Here is an 18,865-nt window from a genome sequence, read left to right as displayed (position 1 = left end):
GGAAACAATGAATATATTTGGAACACTTGTTATAAATTAATTTGATTCGTTTTAGTGCAGTTAATGTACAAGTAATTCAAGGCATAGTGTGTAGAGTAGTTGAAAGCTGAAGGTAGGAAGCAAGAGGTTCGTGAAGGACTGAAGTTGTCTAAATTTGTTCATGGTTTGAGTTGTAACTATCTGTGCTATCTATAGATAAGAGTGAATTATAGAAATTGTACTTATAGTTTGGTCAAATTTATATTTTGTTCACTTGTAAAAAAAGATAGTGTAAATCCCTATGATTTTTGAAAATTTGGTTTTTGAAAATTATACTGATGGTCCGTTGGTCCATTTAAAAAGAAAGAATACCTTTTTATTTTATCAATTTATAATTTTCAAGAGTATAAAATAAATGATGGCTCTCTCTCTCTCTCTCTCTCTCTCTCTCTCTCTCTCTCTCTCTCTCTCTCTCTCTCTCTCTCTCTCTCTCTCTCTCTCTCTCTCGTATAAGCGGGTAACCATTCTAAGTTTTTGGAACTGAAACCGCCTGTACTTGAAACTTTGGAAACGTAACCGGAGCTGATTATACCGGTTCCTTAGATTTTGGAACCGGAACCGGAATCGCCGGACCAGCTCCGGTACCGTTTCCAAACCATAAATACTATTTAAAAAATATTTGTGGTACCGGGTACTATTTATACCATAAATACTATTTATACCGGTTCCTTAGATTTTGGTACCGGGTACCGGTTTCTATTTAAGTTCATAAAATTCAATGATTACAAACCATAAATACTAAGCATTGAATATCAATTAAAAAATATTTGTGGGTGTTTATTAATATGTAGTATTAATCGATATGCATAACAAATTGAAATTTGAGTTTAGTATTATTCTTGTATTCCCAATACTTCTTTTTCGGCAGCTATGGATAATTCGAATTTGAAACTGCATGATAAAGATTTTTTTAAAAGCCTGTTATAACCATTGCTGCTGTACGTATAAAATTAGGATGATGGGAAAATGATAGAGATCAATATCTAATAGCATAACTATTTTTTAGTTGCAATTTGCTTTGCATATATTGGAAAGTCATAAGAACCAAAATATCTATGTTATGGATTTTTGATACGTGAATACATTATGGTTGATTATTTAGACGTTGTTTATAACAAACTGAAATTTTTTTATTTAACATAAATCCATGATTATATGAGTTAGTTCATATACAAACCGGTACCGGTACCCAGCAGGTAAAGATTCCGAAAAAATAAGAACCGAAACTGAAACCGCTTAATGCGGTTCCGAAACTTTAGGAACCGGAACCGAACCGGTTAAGGCGATTCCGGTTTCAGAACTGGCAGTTTTGAGACGGTTTCTGTTCCGAAAACGGGTACCCAGTTCCAACGATTGTTGAGTGTGAAGCCATTGGGTTAGTCAAAAGAAGTGGCAGGAAACAAGGACTCTCATGTGAAAATGGAAAAATTGTTACGGCTGCAGAATTTCAACAATGGTGGCCTTACCAATTTCACATGTATGTGAATGGAAGAAAAGGCTTACGACTCAAAATATTATAAATAGGCTTCTTCCTTTCATTTGTAAAACTTGTATCTAGTGTAACAAAGAAAGAGTGCAGATTAGCACCAAGAAATATAAACTCCAAGTTACCCTCGTGTGGACGTAGGTCAGAAATAGACCGAACCATCTTAAATCCTTGTGTTCTTGTTTTTCGTGAGCTGTGTGTGTGTTTAGAGTCGTGTGTTAAGTGTCTCGATCCTAACAAGTGGTATCAGAGCGTTGGTTTAGCTCCAGAATGTGATTTTCAGTTTTTTGGTCGAAATTTGTTTTCGTCAAAAACGATTTTCGTGTATACCGTTGGAAAGGTCTCGTTCCGAAGATTCCGAAAATATTTTTTTCTAAATTTTTCGACCACCGGAAGACGTCCAAATCGCCGGTCAAAGGTTCACCGGAATAGTGACCGGGAAAACCAGTTCGCCGGAGAAGACGACACTGTAGCCCCGGAGCCTTGCCGGAGAAGACGACACTGTACACCGGAGCCTTGCCGTAGAAGACGACACTGTACGCCGGAGACCTGCTGGAGAAGACGACGCTGTAGCGTCACTGTAGCGTCACTGTAGCAGAATTTGAAAAACTCAGATTTGGTCCCTGAAGTTTCAGAAAATTGCAAGACAGGTCCCTGTTCTTTCAGAAAATTGCAAAAATGGCAGAAGATGGTAAAATCAAAATTGACAAGTTTGATGGAACCGATTATGGATTTTGGAAGATGCAAATTGAAGATATGTTGTATCAGAAAAGTTTGCATTTGCCTATGTTGGGCGAACAACCGGATGACATGTATGATGAAGAATGGAAGTTGTTGGATCGACAAGCCTTGGGTGTAGTTAGGCTTTCATTGGCAAAGAGTGTTGCGTATAACATTGTTAATGAAACAACTACTTATGGAGTATTTAAGGCTTTGTCCAACATGTACGAGAAGCCGTCCGCTTCCAACAAAGTGTTCCTCATCAAACAATTGGTTAACACCAAAATGAAGGAAGGCGTGTCAGTTACCGCTCACATAAACGAGTTTAACTCGATTATCTCTCGTTTAGCCTCAGTTGCAATAAAGTTTGAAGATGAAGTACAAGCGCTCCTCCTTTTATCATCTTTGCCCGATAGTTGGTCAGGCACCGTCACAGTTGTTAGTAGTGCATCCGGCACTATTAAACTCACTTTCGAGAGTATTCGTGACTTGATTGTAAATGAAGATATCAGATGGAGAAGCAATGGTGAGACTTCTAGTTCTAGTTCTAGTTCTTTATTGCATACAGAAAGTAGAGGAAGAAGAAACGAAAGAGGACGTAGTCGAGGCAGATCAAAGTCTAGAAAAAGGGGGCAGTCCAAGAACCGAAAAGATATTGAATGTTGGAATTGCAAAGAAAAAGGTCACTTTAGAAACCAATGTACAAAACCACAAGCTGAAAAGAAAGAAGTACACAATGTATCCTCTGAAGAATCGGGAGATTTTCTCATATGTTGTGTTGAGAGCTCAATGGAATCCTGGATTATGGATTCGGGTGCTTCTTTCCATGTTGTCTCATGCCCAGATATGGTCAAGAACCTACAAACAGGTGACTTTGGCAAAGTTAGTTTGGCCGATGATCAAGTGCTTGATATTACGGGTATAGGAGACGTAGATTTGAAGACCTCCATGGGAACCACCTGGACATTGAAAGATGTCAGGGTTATCCCAAACTTAAGGAGAAAGTTGATTTCAGTTGGAAAATTGGATGATGAAGGGTTTAATGTTCACTTTGGGGGTGGACAATGGAAAGTGATCAAAGGCAACTTGGTGATTGCCAAAGGAAAGAAGAAAGGCACTCTATACATGGTAGAGATACCTGGTGATGGTGTTCATGCATTAACCACCAATCCGAGTCCATCTAATTTATGGCACCAACGACTCGGACACATGAGCGATAAGGGATTGAAGATGTTGGCTCAGAAAGGAAAGTTTCCAGACTTGAAGAAAGTCGAAACTGAATTTTGTGAATCTTGTGTTCTCGGGAAACAAAAGCGGGTTACTTTTGTAAAAACGGGGAAGACACCGAAAGCTCAGAAGTTGGAGCTTGTTCACTCGGATGTATTTGGACCAACACCAGTTTCATCTCTAGGAGGCAAAAACTACTATGTAACCTTTATCGATGATTCAACACGCAAGGTATGGGTCTATTTTCTTAAAAATAAATCTGATGTATTTGATACTTTTAAGATATGGAAATCTGCTGTTGAAAATGAAACTGATTTGAAGGTAAAATGCCTGAAGTCGGATAATGGTGGTGAATACATAAGCAAGGAGTTTGTTGACTATTGTGCCAAGCAAGGGATAAAGATGATCAAGACGGTCCCAGGAACCCCTCAGCAGAATGGTGTAGCTGAAAGAATGAATAGAACTCTGGATGAAAGGGCTAGAAGCATGAGGTTGAATTCTGGTTTACCTAAGACATTTTGGGCTGATGCAGTTAACACTGCAGCCTACTTGATCAACCGTTCACCGTGTGTTCCCTTGGATTTTAAATTACCAGAAGAAATGTGGCAAGGGAAGGAAGTAAGTCTCAAACACCTGAAAGTCTTTGGTTGTACTGCTTACAGTTTGTTAAAAGATGGTGACAGGGATAAACTTGATTCAAAGACCAAGAAGTGTACATTCATTGGTTATGGGTCGGATGAAATGGGTTACAGGCTTTGGGATAGTGAGAGCAGAAAGATAATCCGAAGCAAGAATGTCACCTTTAACGAAGCCGAGTTATACAAAGACAGAAACAACAAAAGTCCAGAAGATCAGAAGGAGTATGTTGAGTTTGAAGGTGTTGAAAAGAAGAAAGAAGCTCCAGTCGAAATCCCTGAATCTGGGGATGATTCAACTGACAGTGGGAGCTCAGGGGATAATTCCAGTAATGATTCTGAAGATGAAGAAACCAGTCCTCCAACTCCAGAGTCCCCAGTCACACCTCAAGTTCAACTAAGAAGATCTTCCAGAGTCACAAGACCACCAAACAAATACTCACCATCTGTCAACTACATTCTTTTGACAGAAAACAGTGAACCCCAGTGTTACTCTGAAGCTATAGGGTTGAAGGATTCATTGCAGTGGGAGCTACCAATGAAAGATGAAATGAAGTCGCTTGAGAAGAACAACACATGGCACTTAACAAAGCTTCCAGTTGGGAAGAAGGCTCTTCAGAATAAATGGGTTTTCAGGGTCAAGGATGAACATGATGGTACCAAACGGTACAAAGCAAGATTAGTAGTCAAGGGCTTTCAACAGAAAGAAGGAATTGATTTCAATGAAATATTCTCTCCAGTAGTGAAGATGACCACTATCAGACTTGTTCTCAGTATTGTAGCAGCAGAAAGTTTGCATCTAGAGCAACTAGATGTCAAGACAGCTTTTCTACACGGTGACCTAGATGAAGACATTTACATGACACAACCAGAGGGTTTTTAGGATAAAGGCAAAGGAAACTTGGTGTGTAAATTGAAGAAGAGTTCGTATGGTCTGAAACAAGCACCCAGACAATGGTATTTGAAGTTCGATAACTTCATGAGAAAATTTGGTTACAAGAGATGTGACAATGATCATTGTTGTTACATCAAGAAGTTTAAGGGTTCTTATATCATTCTACTACTCTATGTAGATGATATGTTGATTGCCGGTTCAGACATGTCAGAGATCAAGAAGTTGAAGAAACAGATGTCTGAAGAGTTCGAAATGAAAGACTTGGGAGCTGCAAAGCAAATACTCGGGATGAGTATATTCAGAAACAAAGATGGTTCTTTAACACTATCTCAAGAAAAGTACCTTGAGAAAGTATTAGAGAAATTCAGCCTTAAAGATGCCAAGATCAGAACTACACCTTTGGGAAGTCACTTTAAGCTTTCTAAAGCTCAGTCACCCATATCAGATGAAGACAAGAAAGAAATGGCTAAAGTTCCTTATGCATCCGCAGTTGGTAGCCTCATGTATGCAATGGTATGCACGAGACCAGATATAGCTCATGCAGTGGGAGTTGTTAGTAGATTCATGTCCAATCCGGGAAGAGAACATTGGGAAGCAGTTAAATGGTTGTTGAGATACTTGAAAGGGACTTCAAAGACGGCATTAAATTTTAAGGGAAAAGATGTAGTTCTGAATGGTTATGCAGATGCAGATCTTGGTGGTTGTAAAGATTCATACAAAAGCACCACAGGGTATGTCTTTACAGTGGGCGGCACTGCAGTAAGTTGGATGTCCAAACTACAGAAAAGTGTTGCCCTTTCAACCACAGAAGCAGAGTATATGGCAGTTGCTGAAGCAAGCAAAGAGCTTATATGGTTGAAGAATTTTCTCAACGAACTTGGCAAAGAACAAGATGATTGTGCATTATTTTGTGACAATCAAAGTGCAATTCATCTTGCAAAGAATCCCGTCTTCCATTTGAAGACAAAGCACATACAGCTGAGATATCACTTCATCAGAGAAAGAATTAATGATGGCACTCTGAAGTTGAATAAGATCAAAGGAACTAAAAATTCAGGTGATATGTTGACTAAGGTTGTCACCTTAGAGAAGTTGAAGCTTTGCATAGCTTCAACTGGCCTTCAGGATAATTGAAGAGAAGGCCGGGTAACTAGAAAGGAGTCAAGATCAAAAGTTTTTACAGAAATACAGATACACAGTTGAAGCAATGGTGAAGATTGTTTCGTGGCTTCAAGTGGGAGATTGTTGAGTGTGAAGCCATTGGGTTAGTCAAAAGAAGTGGCAGGAAACAAGGACTCTCATGTGAACATGGAAAAATTGTTACGGCTGCAGAATTTCAACAATGGTGGCCTTACCAATTTCACATGTATGTGAATGGAAGAAAAGGCTTACGACTCAAAATATTATAAATAGGCTTCTTCCTTTCATTTGTAAAACTTGTATCTAGTGTAACAAAGAAAGAGTGCAGATTAGCACCAAGAAATATAAACTCCAAGTTACCCTCGTGTGGACGTAGGTCAGAAATAGACCGAACCACCTTAAATCCTTGTGTTCTTGTTTTTCGTGAGCTATGTGTGTGTTTAGAGTCGTGTGTTAAGTGTCTCGATCCTAACAACGCTCACCCCTACCAAAATTAACACATATCCAATGACATCATACATTGTCACACCCTGTCACAACCGTTCACCCGCTGATCCTTTACGATCTCTTCCCCCAAATTCAACAACTTGTTTTGGTTTTATTTTGGATGCAAATTTACGTTCTTACCTAATCACACTTCCATTTTGATGAATTTTGTTTGGAAACTCACGTCACCATGCCAAATTGGAGGAGAATGAGCTTTACAAAACAACTACCATCACTACTAGAAATATGGGTTTTAGCGACGGATGAATCCGTCGTTTTGCGACGGATCTGTGACAGACTTACTCCATAGCCAAATAAAACGTCGCTAATGACTTAGCGAGAGATTTAGCGACAGACTTAATTTTCCTTGCGACGACTTTAGCAACCGAATATCCATCGCACATTGCTCCCTTAATACCGTCATTTTAGGACATCAGCCACAAAACTAAATAAATATTTCATCCCTATCCGTTGCAAACCTCTATATCTGTCTTTTTATATTCCGTCGCTGATCCCTAGCAAAATTTAGATATGATTTTTTTGTTGTTTCCGTCGCTGATCCCTCGCAAATATATAATATTAATTTTTTTTTATTACAAATCTAAAACAAAAAAATACTAAAAACATGAAATAATTATACAATCCCAAACTAAACAATAATAAAATATCAAATAATTATACAATCCAAAACCAAACACTAATATTAAAATACCATAATCAACTATGAAATTTTAACAAAACATCCAAAAACATCAAATATCAATGTTTTACCAAAACCATCAAAATCATGAAACATCGAATCTCAATTCCGTTTCATATTTTCAAATAAATCCAATCTCTGTAGGCCTGCCCAAAACAATATTATAATTAAATCTCAGTTAAGTAATAATTAATAAATTGAATAAAAGAATCTAGGATGCTATAATGCACAATTAAATGAAAGTATTAGGACCATTTTTTAATAGAATTAAATTTATCAAATAAAAGATATTTTAAGAAGTAAAATAAATCGAAATAAATTACAAACCTGACTGTAGATCCCATTGGGTCTTTTTCTTCTTCATAGGCCTCACATTCTTTCCAACTGTTTGAGAAAAATGTGAAACAATATGTTTTTATGCTTAAATAATTATATATTTAACGAATTACAGATCCCATGTTTGTTTGCTGAAATGGAATGAATGTCTTATAATATATGTAAATTAAATGCTTACTCTATATATTATTTAATTAATGAATTATTTATTTACAAAATAAGAAAAATTGAATATAATACAAAGCTCATTAAAACTCATATAAGATTAAAATATATATTTTCGAGTAATTCTACTAATATAAAATTGTAATTTAATTAAACTCATAGTCTTTTCTTAAAGAAGATGTATATCATGAAAAATTATATAGATAATAAAGAAAACACCCACAGGGTAAGGAATGAAGATTAACATAACGGAAGAAGGGAATCACATTCCTTCAAGAATGGTTGAATGCATTCCATGAATGGAATGACCCATTCCATTCCTATCGTGATTCCATTATACAAAACACTACCATATAGTTTTACTTACCTAGTTCTGCAGGAAGTGGAGGCCTTCTAATAATACTTCCATTCTCTGCCACCACAATTTCCATGTAATTACAACCAAAAATAGTTTAAAAAAAAGATAACAGAAGAACTTTTGAAACTTAATGGACATATGCAATCATAACAGATAGAATGAAAGTCTATTCTAGGAAAAAAAATAGTTAAAAAAAATAGAATGCTTACTTTTACCACCTTCACTCGGATCCTCCAAATGATAAGGAGATGAATTCCAAAGCTTTTTTAAATTATCAGCTGATGATACTAAACTCCTGAATTCTTCTACTTTTTGTTTAAGATTGAGATCAGGGAGTTGTGGTATTTCCTGCAAGAAAGAAATTTCTTCATAAATATGTTAAAAAGGATTGGATTGAAACAAACAACTAATTAGAAATTTAATCAACAAAACAAAAAGAAGAAACAAAACTTAAGTTACAGGGAGTTCTACTTACTTTTTCCTGCAATGGAAGGACACATGGTGTTTGTTGGAAGCATGCTTTTCTGTTGATAAAGGACATTATTGTCTACTCATAACTCATTTGATACTAAACTAAATGCATGACTAGAATGGAATTGAATTCCGATTCCGACCAAAAAATATATGAAAAAACATGTTGGTGAAAGAAAATACCGTGTTTGCATATTGGTCTTCAGAAATTTCACTTTTGGGGTTTGATCTTTGAACATTTTTATTGACCATAATGGGCCATCTACCACACCAAAACTAATTTTTTAATTAGGAATAAAATTACAAAACTAACCTTCATGGTCTCTGGTGCCATTGACCCTTTTTTGATCGCATGCAACCAACCTTATCAATACAGTTGTAGGTACCACCCAAGAACTCTGGAATTCAAATGATGACAAATATGAAAGTAAAAGTAGTAAAAAGAACAATCTACCCATCTGTCTTTCCATAGTTGCATATTTCCTATCATTCTACCCAAAAAAATATTATCAACAAGATAAAAGTGGTAAAAAAATAAAATATATATTGAAAGATAATGGACATAACAGACCGAAGGGCATAATTGTATTTTGCAAATCAGAATAATATGCAATTTTGTTAGCCTTGTTGCACTGTTCGTGACAGAGAATGGCATCAGGATGACAATCATCTGAACAAACCGAAGATCCCCTGAACATGAATTTAGTCATGTAAGAATAAACAAGGGTATAATTGTCTTTTGCAAAGTATTAGTTAGAATGACTCAGAAGGGGCTACAAATACATTCCCAAGGGCATTTTGGGAATGTGTAAGAAGTTCAAGAAATGGAGTCAACTCCCTTCGGGCTATACCAATCAGCTCCTTTTTGGGAACAGCTTGTTCTTTCTTCTCATACCATTCGAGAGAGATATTTGATTTTATATTTAAATCATGAAATATTTAAAGTTTATATCATGAAATATTATTTTAAAGAACTTAAAACGTACCTGACATCAATCATTTTGAGGAGTTGGTTTTGGTATGTGCTGCCCAAAACCTACATGTAAATAAAGTTATTGACGAGTCAACTCTAATTTTTTATAAAACTGATGTTCTATTTTATAAAAAATGGAAAGAACTTACATGAACCTTAGCAGTAGTCTTTGGATTAAAGAAGAATTTGATTGTGTTCTACAAAAGCCTAAACCCAGACCATAGAATGAAAAAATGGAAGTGCCAATGCCATGCCATTAACCTGATGTCAAACTACAAGTTAAAAGCTATCACTATCCTAAACTATAATACTTTATAAACAGACACTTCTCTAACCCCCATCAGTTAAATGTCCTAAATACCCTTTCCTCATGAAAATAAAATCAGTTACCTATAAGGCTCCCATCACATCGATGGTCCAATAATGTCCCAATTTGTCAAGACATGACACAATATATTGTACAAATGACCTAAATACCCTCCTCATTCAAGAAGTCTGTTTTAGTCTTTTTGTATGAAAAGATGTACCTTGTATTGACATCAGGAGAACTTGAACACTCTGCCTATTGGCACACTCCCTTTACCATCCATTGCATCAAGATCCATTATTGTTGCAACCAATAACTCCAGCTGCAAAAGATTAAATTAGCCTCCTACTTTCATTTAAAAAAAATAGAAATTTATATTTTGGTTTTCTTTTTTCTGCTGACCTCTTCAGGGTCAGTATAGTCAATTCCATCAGCCTTGGAAAGCGCAGATGCCATATCCAGATAAGCCTCCTGAACATATCTTTATAGATTTACAATGAAATCTAAAATGTTGATGAAAAAATGTGATTTATAACAGTAATGGGATCAGTTGACACCTCACCAGGGAAAAAGTCTAGAACTTTCACATCACGCCTAGAATACTAATGTTGTTCATACCTATGACAACCAAAAAGTTTCCTGGATTCTAGTTCACCTACATTGATTAGAGTAGATGAGAAGTTGGTTGTGTGTTTTGAACGCTAAGCAATTTGTACCTTTTCATGAGATAATCCAAAAAAAGAATTGATACATCATGTAGCATCTTTTGGATTTCTTGCTACTAACAATTAATTACAATGCATGATTAAAAGAAAGTAAGTTTACTTTCATTAAGAGAAAGGAATATGTACCTTCATAAGATAGCCATAGCCATCAACAGAAGCGCCAAGATACATTGTTCTTACCCTACTCAGAGATTGAAAATAATGTATTTTAGTAATTACAAAAATTCCACAAAAATTCCACCAAAAAATGATAATTGAAGCAGAAAATTTCAATGTAGAGTAGCTGGTTATGAGTCAATCTAAAGTTTCTTTTATACAAATAAAAAAAATCTCTTGAATTTCTCAAAACCAAGGAAGGAAAGTGTGAAAATAAAGAAAAATGGAGCCTGTAAAAGCTTAGGGTTGGTAATAATTTTCAATTTGTCATCCTGTGTACCCTAATTTTCTGAAGATGTAGTTTTAATCTTCGTCTGTAGTAAGTTGACTTACCTGCAATCTAATGCAAAGAACCAGAGTAAATCAACGGAAATTTGCAGAAGTCCATGCCGGGTTCAACAATCCATAAATCTAAAGTTAAACTCAACACAATAACCAAACTTAATTCAAAACTTGAGTTTTTCGAAAACTTACAGGTGATTTGGGAAATTGGCTAGGATTAGGATCAAGGTTTGATTTATGATTAGTAATAGAGAAAACACAAACCTGGAGAAGTGCGTATGGAATTGATTGTTTGAAATTCATAGCAACCCAACATCGGGGATTGATGCTTGTATCGTTTTTGGAACCTTCAAACATTTTGGAGCTGTCGATTTCAGTTGTTTGCTGCTACCCACCGTTCTTGCTTTCGTTGTGCGTTTTCTTTAGTAATTTTTGTAATTACTAAAAGTTTTCAAAGTGTTCTAGATCACCAACAGAACCGCCGCCGCTACGCTATTAGGTGATCGACACCGCTGGTGATCGACGCCGCTGTTGCTGCCGAGCAGTTGTACGATCTAAATCAACAATATATGATGGACCAATAGATCGAAAGGCGTTAGCTGGGAATTAAGTGGCGAGTCAACATGGAAGGGAGACGGATCGAGAGGAAAGCCAACGAGGATGTGATTTATGATTAGGTTTTCCTTTCAGAGGCTTCAAAGACGAGCGATGCAGGTTGACTATGGTGGAGGCGATTTTCGGGGCAGAGGAGAGACTTGACGGTCATTTAGCGCTTTGGGAAGAAATTGTTTGCTTTGTGAAGAATTTAGAGGGAATGAGAATAAAACGAGGGAACAAGAAAAGAAAGAAAAGTGGAGAATGAAAAAAGGAGGCGTAGATTTTCTGCGAGGGTCAAGAAAAAAAAGCCTGTAATTTTTGCAATCTGTCGTTGTTCCCTCGCTACGAGGTTTTACTTACCGATGGTTTTAGCGAGGGATAGTTTTTTGTCGATAAAATCTTGATAATCCATCGTTAATCCCTTAGTAATACCTTCCTAAAATACTATAATTATTTTGATCGAAATATTTGTGGGTTCCATCGTTGATCCCTCAGTAAACTGTCACTGATTAGCTACAGATACAATCCGTTGCAAATTTCGTCGCTGTAGGTCAGGTTTCTAGTAGTGCATGGATACTCCGGTGTTTAATTTCGATTCCGATGAAATATAACCCACCAGCCTGACGAAACAACTACGATGGATGTTTCAGAGTTTAGTTATGACTCCGATGAAATCGAATCGACCTGTGGATGAGATTGACGAAACGACTGTGATGAAGCAATACCCACCAGTGAACATGAAAATAGAAATGGGAGCAATTCAAAGTGTGTTGTTATGCTTAGGTTTGTCATCCGCAAAAATCAACAAGATAGTGGTTGTTCTCAATTAATTTCTTGAATTATGTTTCAGGCAATCCATCTAATTACAAGATAACATAGTTGATTAACTGGATAAACCTTTCAATTGTGTTTATGAATGTGTATTTTTCAAGGTTGTAAAAAACGTTTGACGGTAGGTAGTCGGTGGACTGGGGTTAATGGATTAACCTGGAGATTAATCGGGTACCATAAATTGCAAATCCGTTGAACTTTTTAAAAAAAAATAGGTAATTAATATCATAACAAAGTTCGTAAATACCACTACTATCATAACAAAATAAGTTAATATGATTAATACCATACTAATCATTCCTCAATAGTTTATACCGAGATAGAACTTTCTTCAAAGTGTTAAAAATTTATCGTTTTCTACTTCTTTACTCATTTTGTTGGCATGGATTAATCACTAGTCGGTCAGGGCAGCACATTGGGATTAATATCGACCTAGTTGAGATTTTTACAACATTTGTATTTGTAATTGTTATCGATTAATGATTTTGTATTGCTACTAATGTTGAAGTCAGTTGTCTAATTGTTGATTAACTATATAAACCAAAAGCTATAGAAAATTTTTGATGGTTCAATACCTAGCTTTACAACTATATAACAAAACGAGGCATGTGGCATTTTTGACCCATAAGATTCATGGAATGTTAGGAGTAACACGTATGGTGGATCCCCCTTTAAAACCCATCAAAATTTGTGACTAAAGCCGCTTTCTGCGATGGTGTTACGATCCCACATTGGTCAAAAGTAAAATAATTTGGTGGCTTATAAGTCTAAGTGTCCCCTTCTCCTATAATCAAACTTTAGGGAGTGAGTTATACATTGGGCTTATGGCGTGATACGAGCTCAACATGGAATGAGTTCATTTCATATAGACAAAATATCACACTACTAGAAAAACAACCTTTTACGACGCGCAATGCGTGTCGTAAAAAGCTCAGACGACACGCAAATGTGTGTCACGGAAGGCCCTGTCATAACGAAAGACGACACGCTTTTGCGCGTCATCTATTTACGAAACGCATTTACGACACACATAGATGACACGCAATGCGTATCAAGATAGCCCCTGTCATAAAGGAAGATGACACGCATTTGCGTGTCGTAACCTTATGACGCGCATTTACGACACACATTGCGTGTCATAATTTTAAAATTTTTAAAAAAATATATTTTGTTAAAAAATATATATTTTTTTTTATAGATTTACTAATTTTCAAATTAAGTGACAATTAATATCTCAGAACACAACATAAAATACATGATATAACAAAAAAATGTATTTCATACAATAACAATCCAAGTAAAAGTTAGCATCAAAGTTACAACACAATATTAACCTAGCTCATCAGATGTAACAAAACCAAAACCTCTTCACTATTAAATGTAACAAAACCAAAGCCTCATCTCATCTGCAAATCAAAGTTACAACACAATATCAACATCATCAGATCTCAGGACTCTATAATTTGATTTTTTTTCCAATGAGAAATCAAATCATTGGTTATTATTACCTTCTGTTAAAGCAATGATATACCACCAACAAAGATTTTTTTTTCCATTGAGAAATCAAATCTTGATCTTACAAAAGACGAAAATGCCCTCCTCCTCGTTGTAAAAAATAACCCTAGGAAACTTGTTTAGTCTCGTCCAGACCGGATGAGACTGGACAAGATTTCTAAGGCTATTTTTGATGACGAGGACAAGAAGGGTATTTACGTTTTTTGCACAAACAACATATTAAGAAAATTCAGTACAAGTATAGAAAATAAAAGTAGAAACCTGTGAGCCTAAAATATGAGCTTTCAGATCCGAAAATATATGTGCAATTAAATGGTGGTTAGAGGTTAGTTGACTTACTTCAGTCAAAGATCAAATTACACCCAAATACAGACACATGTCATGTACCCAAGCACTACTCAAAACGACGTAGATTTGAGTAAAAAAAATCACCCTCATGTGGTAATTTTAGAATTAAGAGGGTCAGTTTTATTTTTATTCAAAACTACGTCGTTTTAGGTGGAGTAGTACAATCAGAAAAACATCGTATGGTGTATGTATTCATGGGATTTTTAATTTTTATGTATGTATTAAAAGTTAAAAGTAGAAGGAATAAAGTGATAAATTAATGACTTGTTCGTTGATTAGTATCAAACTGAGCATTAGTCTACTATGGCTCCACTGATTCCCATAGGCTTCAAACAAAACAATCTCAAACAGCGTCTTCAGTATCTGCCAAGAGATTAAAGAAGGGTTAATTGAATGTAGAAAATAGCAACATAAGTTTCTTTCATTTTTCATTTATATTAGTTATTTTTCAAAGAAAGTAGTTTTACTTCTGGGAACAATGTGGGACCCTCTGCCATATGGCGAGCGAGGTTGACTGCAGCAGGTGAAGTTGGTGCCTCCGTAATGGTGATGTTGTTGAAATAGTAAGCAGCCAAATTATCAACTGCTGATGCAGCCTAACAAAACAAAAAGTAAGATTTTATTTGTTTATTATTTATAGACATTATTAATACAGAAAAGTCGAAAATATAATATACCTGAGTGGAGATGCTAGTAACAAGGCCTTTTTAATCCGGATTCTAGTGAGCCAACTATATGCATGAAAGTGTTTGTATCAAGGTTCAACATGTGAACAATATGACTGCTGAATAGAACCTCCAAAAATGCATAATATGCCTTTGTAAGCTACAAAACACACACAAAATAAGAATTAGCTCAAAAACAACATTAGATAATAAGTTAAAATTATTATTTTAAATACCTTCCTGTAAGCCAAAATATCTGCCAAAGGAACTGATAGTGTCATTTTTAGAGAAATATCAAGTGCATCAGCAAGAGCTCTATCTCCATATAGTTCAAACACCCCAAAATTTACATAGTTTCCAGACAAGGCTGTCAATTATTATGAAACATCTTATTAAAATAATAAAAGATTAAAAAATGAAAGTAGCATGAAATATAGGGTCGGTCCGTTGATTTTGAAGGCCCTGTGCAAAAAATCAAAATGGGCCCCTAAATTTCATATTAAAAACAGATAACAATATAAAGCGACGTCGTTTTTTTTTAAGAAATAAATATATCATATTCATGTGATGTTTGATCAAATTTCGCGAATGTTATAATTGTTTGTTCCAATTCTTTTGTTTCTTCACTTTATTTTATGATATTAAATCAAATCTCAGTTTGTGTTTAAGAAATTATATGGTAATCACTCAAATAGATCAAACGATATTTTTTAGTAAAATCTATTAAAGAATATAATTAATTTCCAACAAACCCGCTGAAAGCGTTCACACACATATACATATGGGTGGTTGGAGAAATGTAAACAATCTAGATGTTGAATCAAAGGACCTGACGGTTTAGGGTGTCGTGTGGCAGTGACAAGTCTCTGGGGCCTAACGGTTTCACTTTTAAGTTTCTCAAAAAATACTAGGAATTGCTCAAAGAAGATATAACGGCGTTGGTTAAATACTTTGAAATGAGTGGTAAAATCACTAGAGGCTGTAATTCTTCGTTTATATCCCTAGCTGCAAAGACTAAATATCCAATTCACTTTGGGGATTTTAGACCGATAAGCCTGATTGGGTCTACCTACAAGATCATTGCAAAACAGCTAGCACTTCAATTAAAAAAGGTCATTGGCAGTGTAATTGATGAGGTTCAATCCACGTATGTTGTGGGAAGAAATATTCTTGAGGGCCCTTTGGTGGTTAATGAGCTTTGCTCTTGGGCAAAAACAAAAGGAAGGAAGATGCTCCTTTTCAAAGCGGACTTTAATAAAGCTTTTGACCTGTTAATTGGGTTTGTTAATTGGGTTTATCTGGACTCAATTATACTCAATTATGGAGCAAATGGGCTTTGGAAATAAATGGAGATATTGGATTAGTAATTGTTTGGAATCGGGTAGAGTGTCGGTGATTATTAATGGAAGCCCAACAAATGAATTCTCTATGGAGAAAGGAGTGAGACAAGGCGACCCCCTCTCTCCCTTCATATTCATCATTGCGATGGAAGGGTTGAATATGTCGATGAAGACAACGGTTGAAAAAGGAGTTTTTGACGAAATAAAATTGCTAACTTAGCGAGGATTTTGAGATATTTTTATGCCGCGTCCGGGTTGAAAGTTAACTTTAGTAAATCTAAAGTATTTGGTGTTGGAGCATTTCCTAGTAAGTATCTAACTAGGCTACTCCTCTGGGTTGTGAACCATCATCCCTCCCATTCACTTACCTGGGCATTCCTGTGGGTGAAAACATGAACTTGAAGAACGCATGGCGGTCGATTATTGAAAAGTTTAATGCCAAACTCTCATTGTGGAAAGCGAAAACACTTAGCTTCGGAGGTAGATGAACCCTAGCAAAGGCGGTACTTAGTAATATTCCTACCTTCTTTATGTCCATCTTTGCCGTCCCATACGGTGTCATCGAGACCTTAGAGAAAATCAGAAGAAGATTTATATGGTGTAATAAATTGGAAAAGAAAAGTATCAATTGGGTTGCTTGGGAAACACTAATTGCCCCAAAAAAGGTAGGTGGCACAGGGCTTGGATCTATAAATAGTCTAAACATTTACCTATTAGCTAAGTGGATGTGGTGATTGAAAAATGAAAACTCTGCACTTTGGGCGAAAGTTATAAGATGTATTCATGGATTGGATGAAAGACAGTTGTCTACTTTTGCCAACAGATCTAGAACGTGTGTTTCGAAGAATATAACCAAAATCAGGCCTTGGTTAAAGAATCTTAACATCGATCCTAATGGAATTGTGCATTGGAAATAAACGGAAAGTTGTTGGGTCTCCGACTTCGTGACCGACAATCAGTTCTCTATGAGATTGTTACGAGAACGGATTGAAAGGGCAAGTCATGTTGTCTGTGATGGACCGTTCGATTGGTGTAAAGTGATACCAACTAAGATTTTATGTTTTATCTGGAGAGCGATGTTCGAAAGAATCCCATCATCAGTTGCGTTAAAATCAAGGGGTGTCCCAGTTCTATCGACGATGTGTGTTTCATGAAACTCGGACGAGGAGACATGTGATCACAACCTTCTATTATGCCCAGTGGCAAAAGCAGTTATGAATTCGATTTGTATCTTGGTGTGAAATCTGATACGATGGATTCAAATCGGTGAAGGATATGTTACTTTTCATATCTCGGTGGTGCAAAAAGAAAAAAAGTATGCTATATGCGATCTTATGTGGAGGATTGTGGTGTATATGGAAGGACATGTGACAACCTGGAAACTTCAATCCTGTACTCTTAGTTAATTCAATCAACATTCAACTTGTTTTGTTGATTTCTGGTACTATTTAAGGGTTCATTTAAGTGTTCTAAGCTTGAAATTGACCAAGGTTGAGTTTAGGAATGAGTCAACATGTCCCATAGTAAGAAAACCGGGCCATACACCCCTCTTGGATGAGTGTACGGCCGTACACATGGGTGTGCGGCCGCACACTCACTTTTAGGCAGCACTCTCTCCCCTATATAAAGGGTAGACTCCTTTCCCCTTCATTCTTTTCACTCCTTGGCAGCACACAACTCTATTCTCTCAAGCTTCTCCAACTTTGAACCTTCCAAAGCTTCAAGAACGTGAGTACTTCTTCCTCTAGCTTACAATCCATGAAAGACCCCTCTATCTAAGCCTTAAATGTGCAAAAATGGACATGTTATTCGTGTTGGAAGTGAGTGCGGCCGCACACCCACTTAAGGTTGCTGCACACCCTTAAAACACCCTCCAAAGTGAGAGTTTGACTTTCCATAATTGAGATAGACATGCCCCTAGCCTTGTTGCACCTTGGAATGGACTTTTTGAGCATCATTTTGTGGGGTGTACGACCGCACACACCTGTGTACGGCCGCACACACTCAAGTGTTCGACCACACAACCAAGTGTGCGACCACACACTCATTCTAGGCCCATAAACTCACTTCTAAGACCCTAAACTTGTACTACAACTAAGTTTGGACCAAGAACACTTCATGGATGCAAGTGTAGGCCTTGAAAACACCACAAGAACACCACTCATCAAGAGTGTATGGCCGCACACCCATTGGGCCGCACACCCGTGGCCGTACACACCCTTAAGGTGGCCATACACTCCCCTCATGCAACCCTACAAGGTCCTAACACTTAGTGCAAGTAGATCCAAGTCTCTAGAGTGGTTTTCCATCACTTATAGTGGTGAAATACCTTCATTTGACTCGTTTATGTGTCATTGCGTGTTAATTAGGATCGAATCGTGTTCAAGGCTTCACTTGAACACCCAACTTTCTGTATCAATCCTTCAATCAAACCACTTACCCGAGGTGAGTTCATACCCCTAGATTTC

At 36.5% G+C, this 18,865-nt stretch overlaps 1 protein-coding gene and 1 long non-coding RNA gene across 2 annotated transcripts; both read right to left on the bottom strand.

Annotated features, from left to right (window-relative positions):
• Window positions 1-7,277: 7,277 nt before the first annotated feature.
• Window positions 7,278-10,855, bottom strand: LOC145162475 (uncharacterized). Its single transcript, XM_079081611.1, has 11 exons — window positions 10,790-10,855; window positions 10,341-10,409; window positions 10,159-10,260; window positions 9,781-9,892; window positions 9,645-9,694; window positions 8,842-9,348; window positions 8,663-8,711; window positions 8,397-8,535; window positions 8,197-8,241; window positions 7,656-7,712; window positions 7,278-7,474 (listed from the first exon to the last, which is right to left on the bottom strand). The coding sequence occupies exons 6-11, from the start codon at window positions 8,895-8,897 to the stop codon at window positions 7,431-7,433; spliced, it is 390 nt and encodes a 129-aa protein (XP_078937737.1). The 5' UTR covers window positions 8,898-9,348; window positions 9,645-9,694; window positions 9,781-9,892; window positions 10,159-10,260; window positions 10,341-10,409; window positions 10,790-10,855; the 3' UTR covers window positions 7,278-7,430.
• A 4,012-nt stretch (window positions 10,856-14,867) lies between these two features.
• LOC145162474 (uncharacterized) lies at window positions 14,868-15,425 on the bottom strand. The gene is made up of 3 exons (XR_013739124.1): window positions 15,294-15,425; window positions 15,070-15,217; window positions 14,868-14,988 (listed from the first exon to the last, which is right to left on the bottom strand). It is a non-coding gene; the product is annotated as an uncharacterized LOC145162474 (long non-coding RNA).
• Between the last annotated feature and the right edge of the window lie 3,440 nt (window positions 15,426-18,865).

The sequence above is a fragment of the Lactuca virosa genome, chromosome 3 (assembly GCF_052849685.1).
Source record: "Lactuca virosa cultivar CGN04683 chromosome 3, Lactuca_virosa_CGN04683_v6, whole genome shotgun sequence".
In the NCBI taxonomy this organism is placed as follows: Eukaryota; Viridiplantae; Streptophyta; class Magnoliopsida; order Asterales; family Asteraceae; genus Lactuca; species Lactuca virosa.
This window is presented reverse-complemented; position numbering and strand designations above follow the sequence as displayed.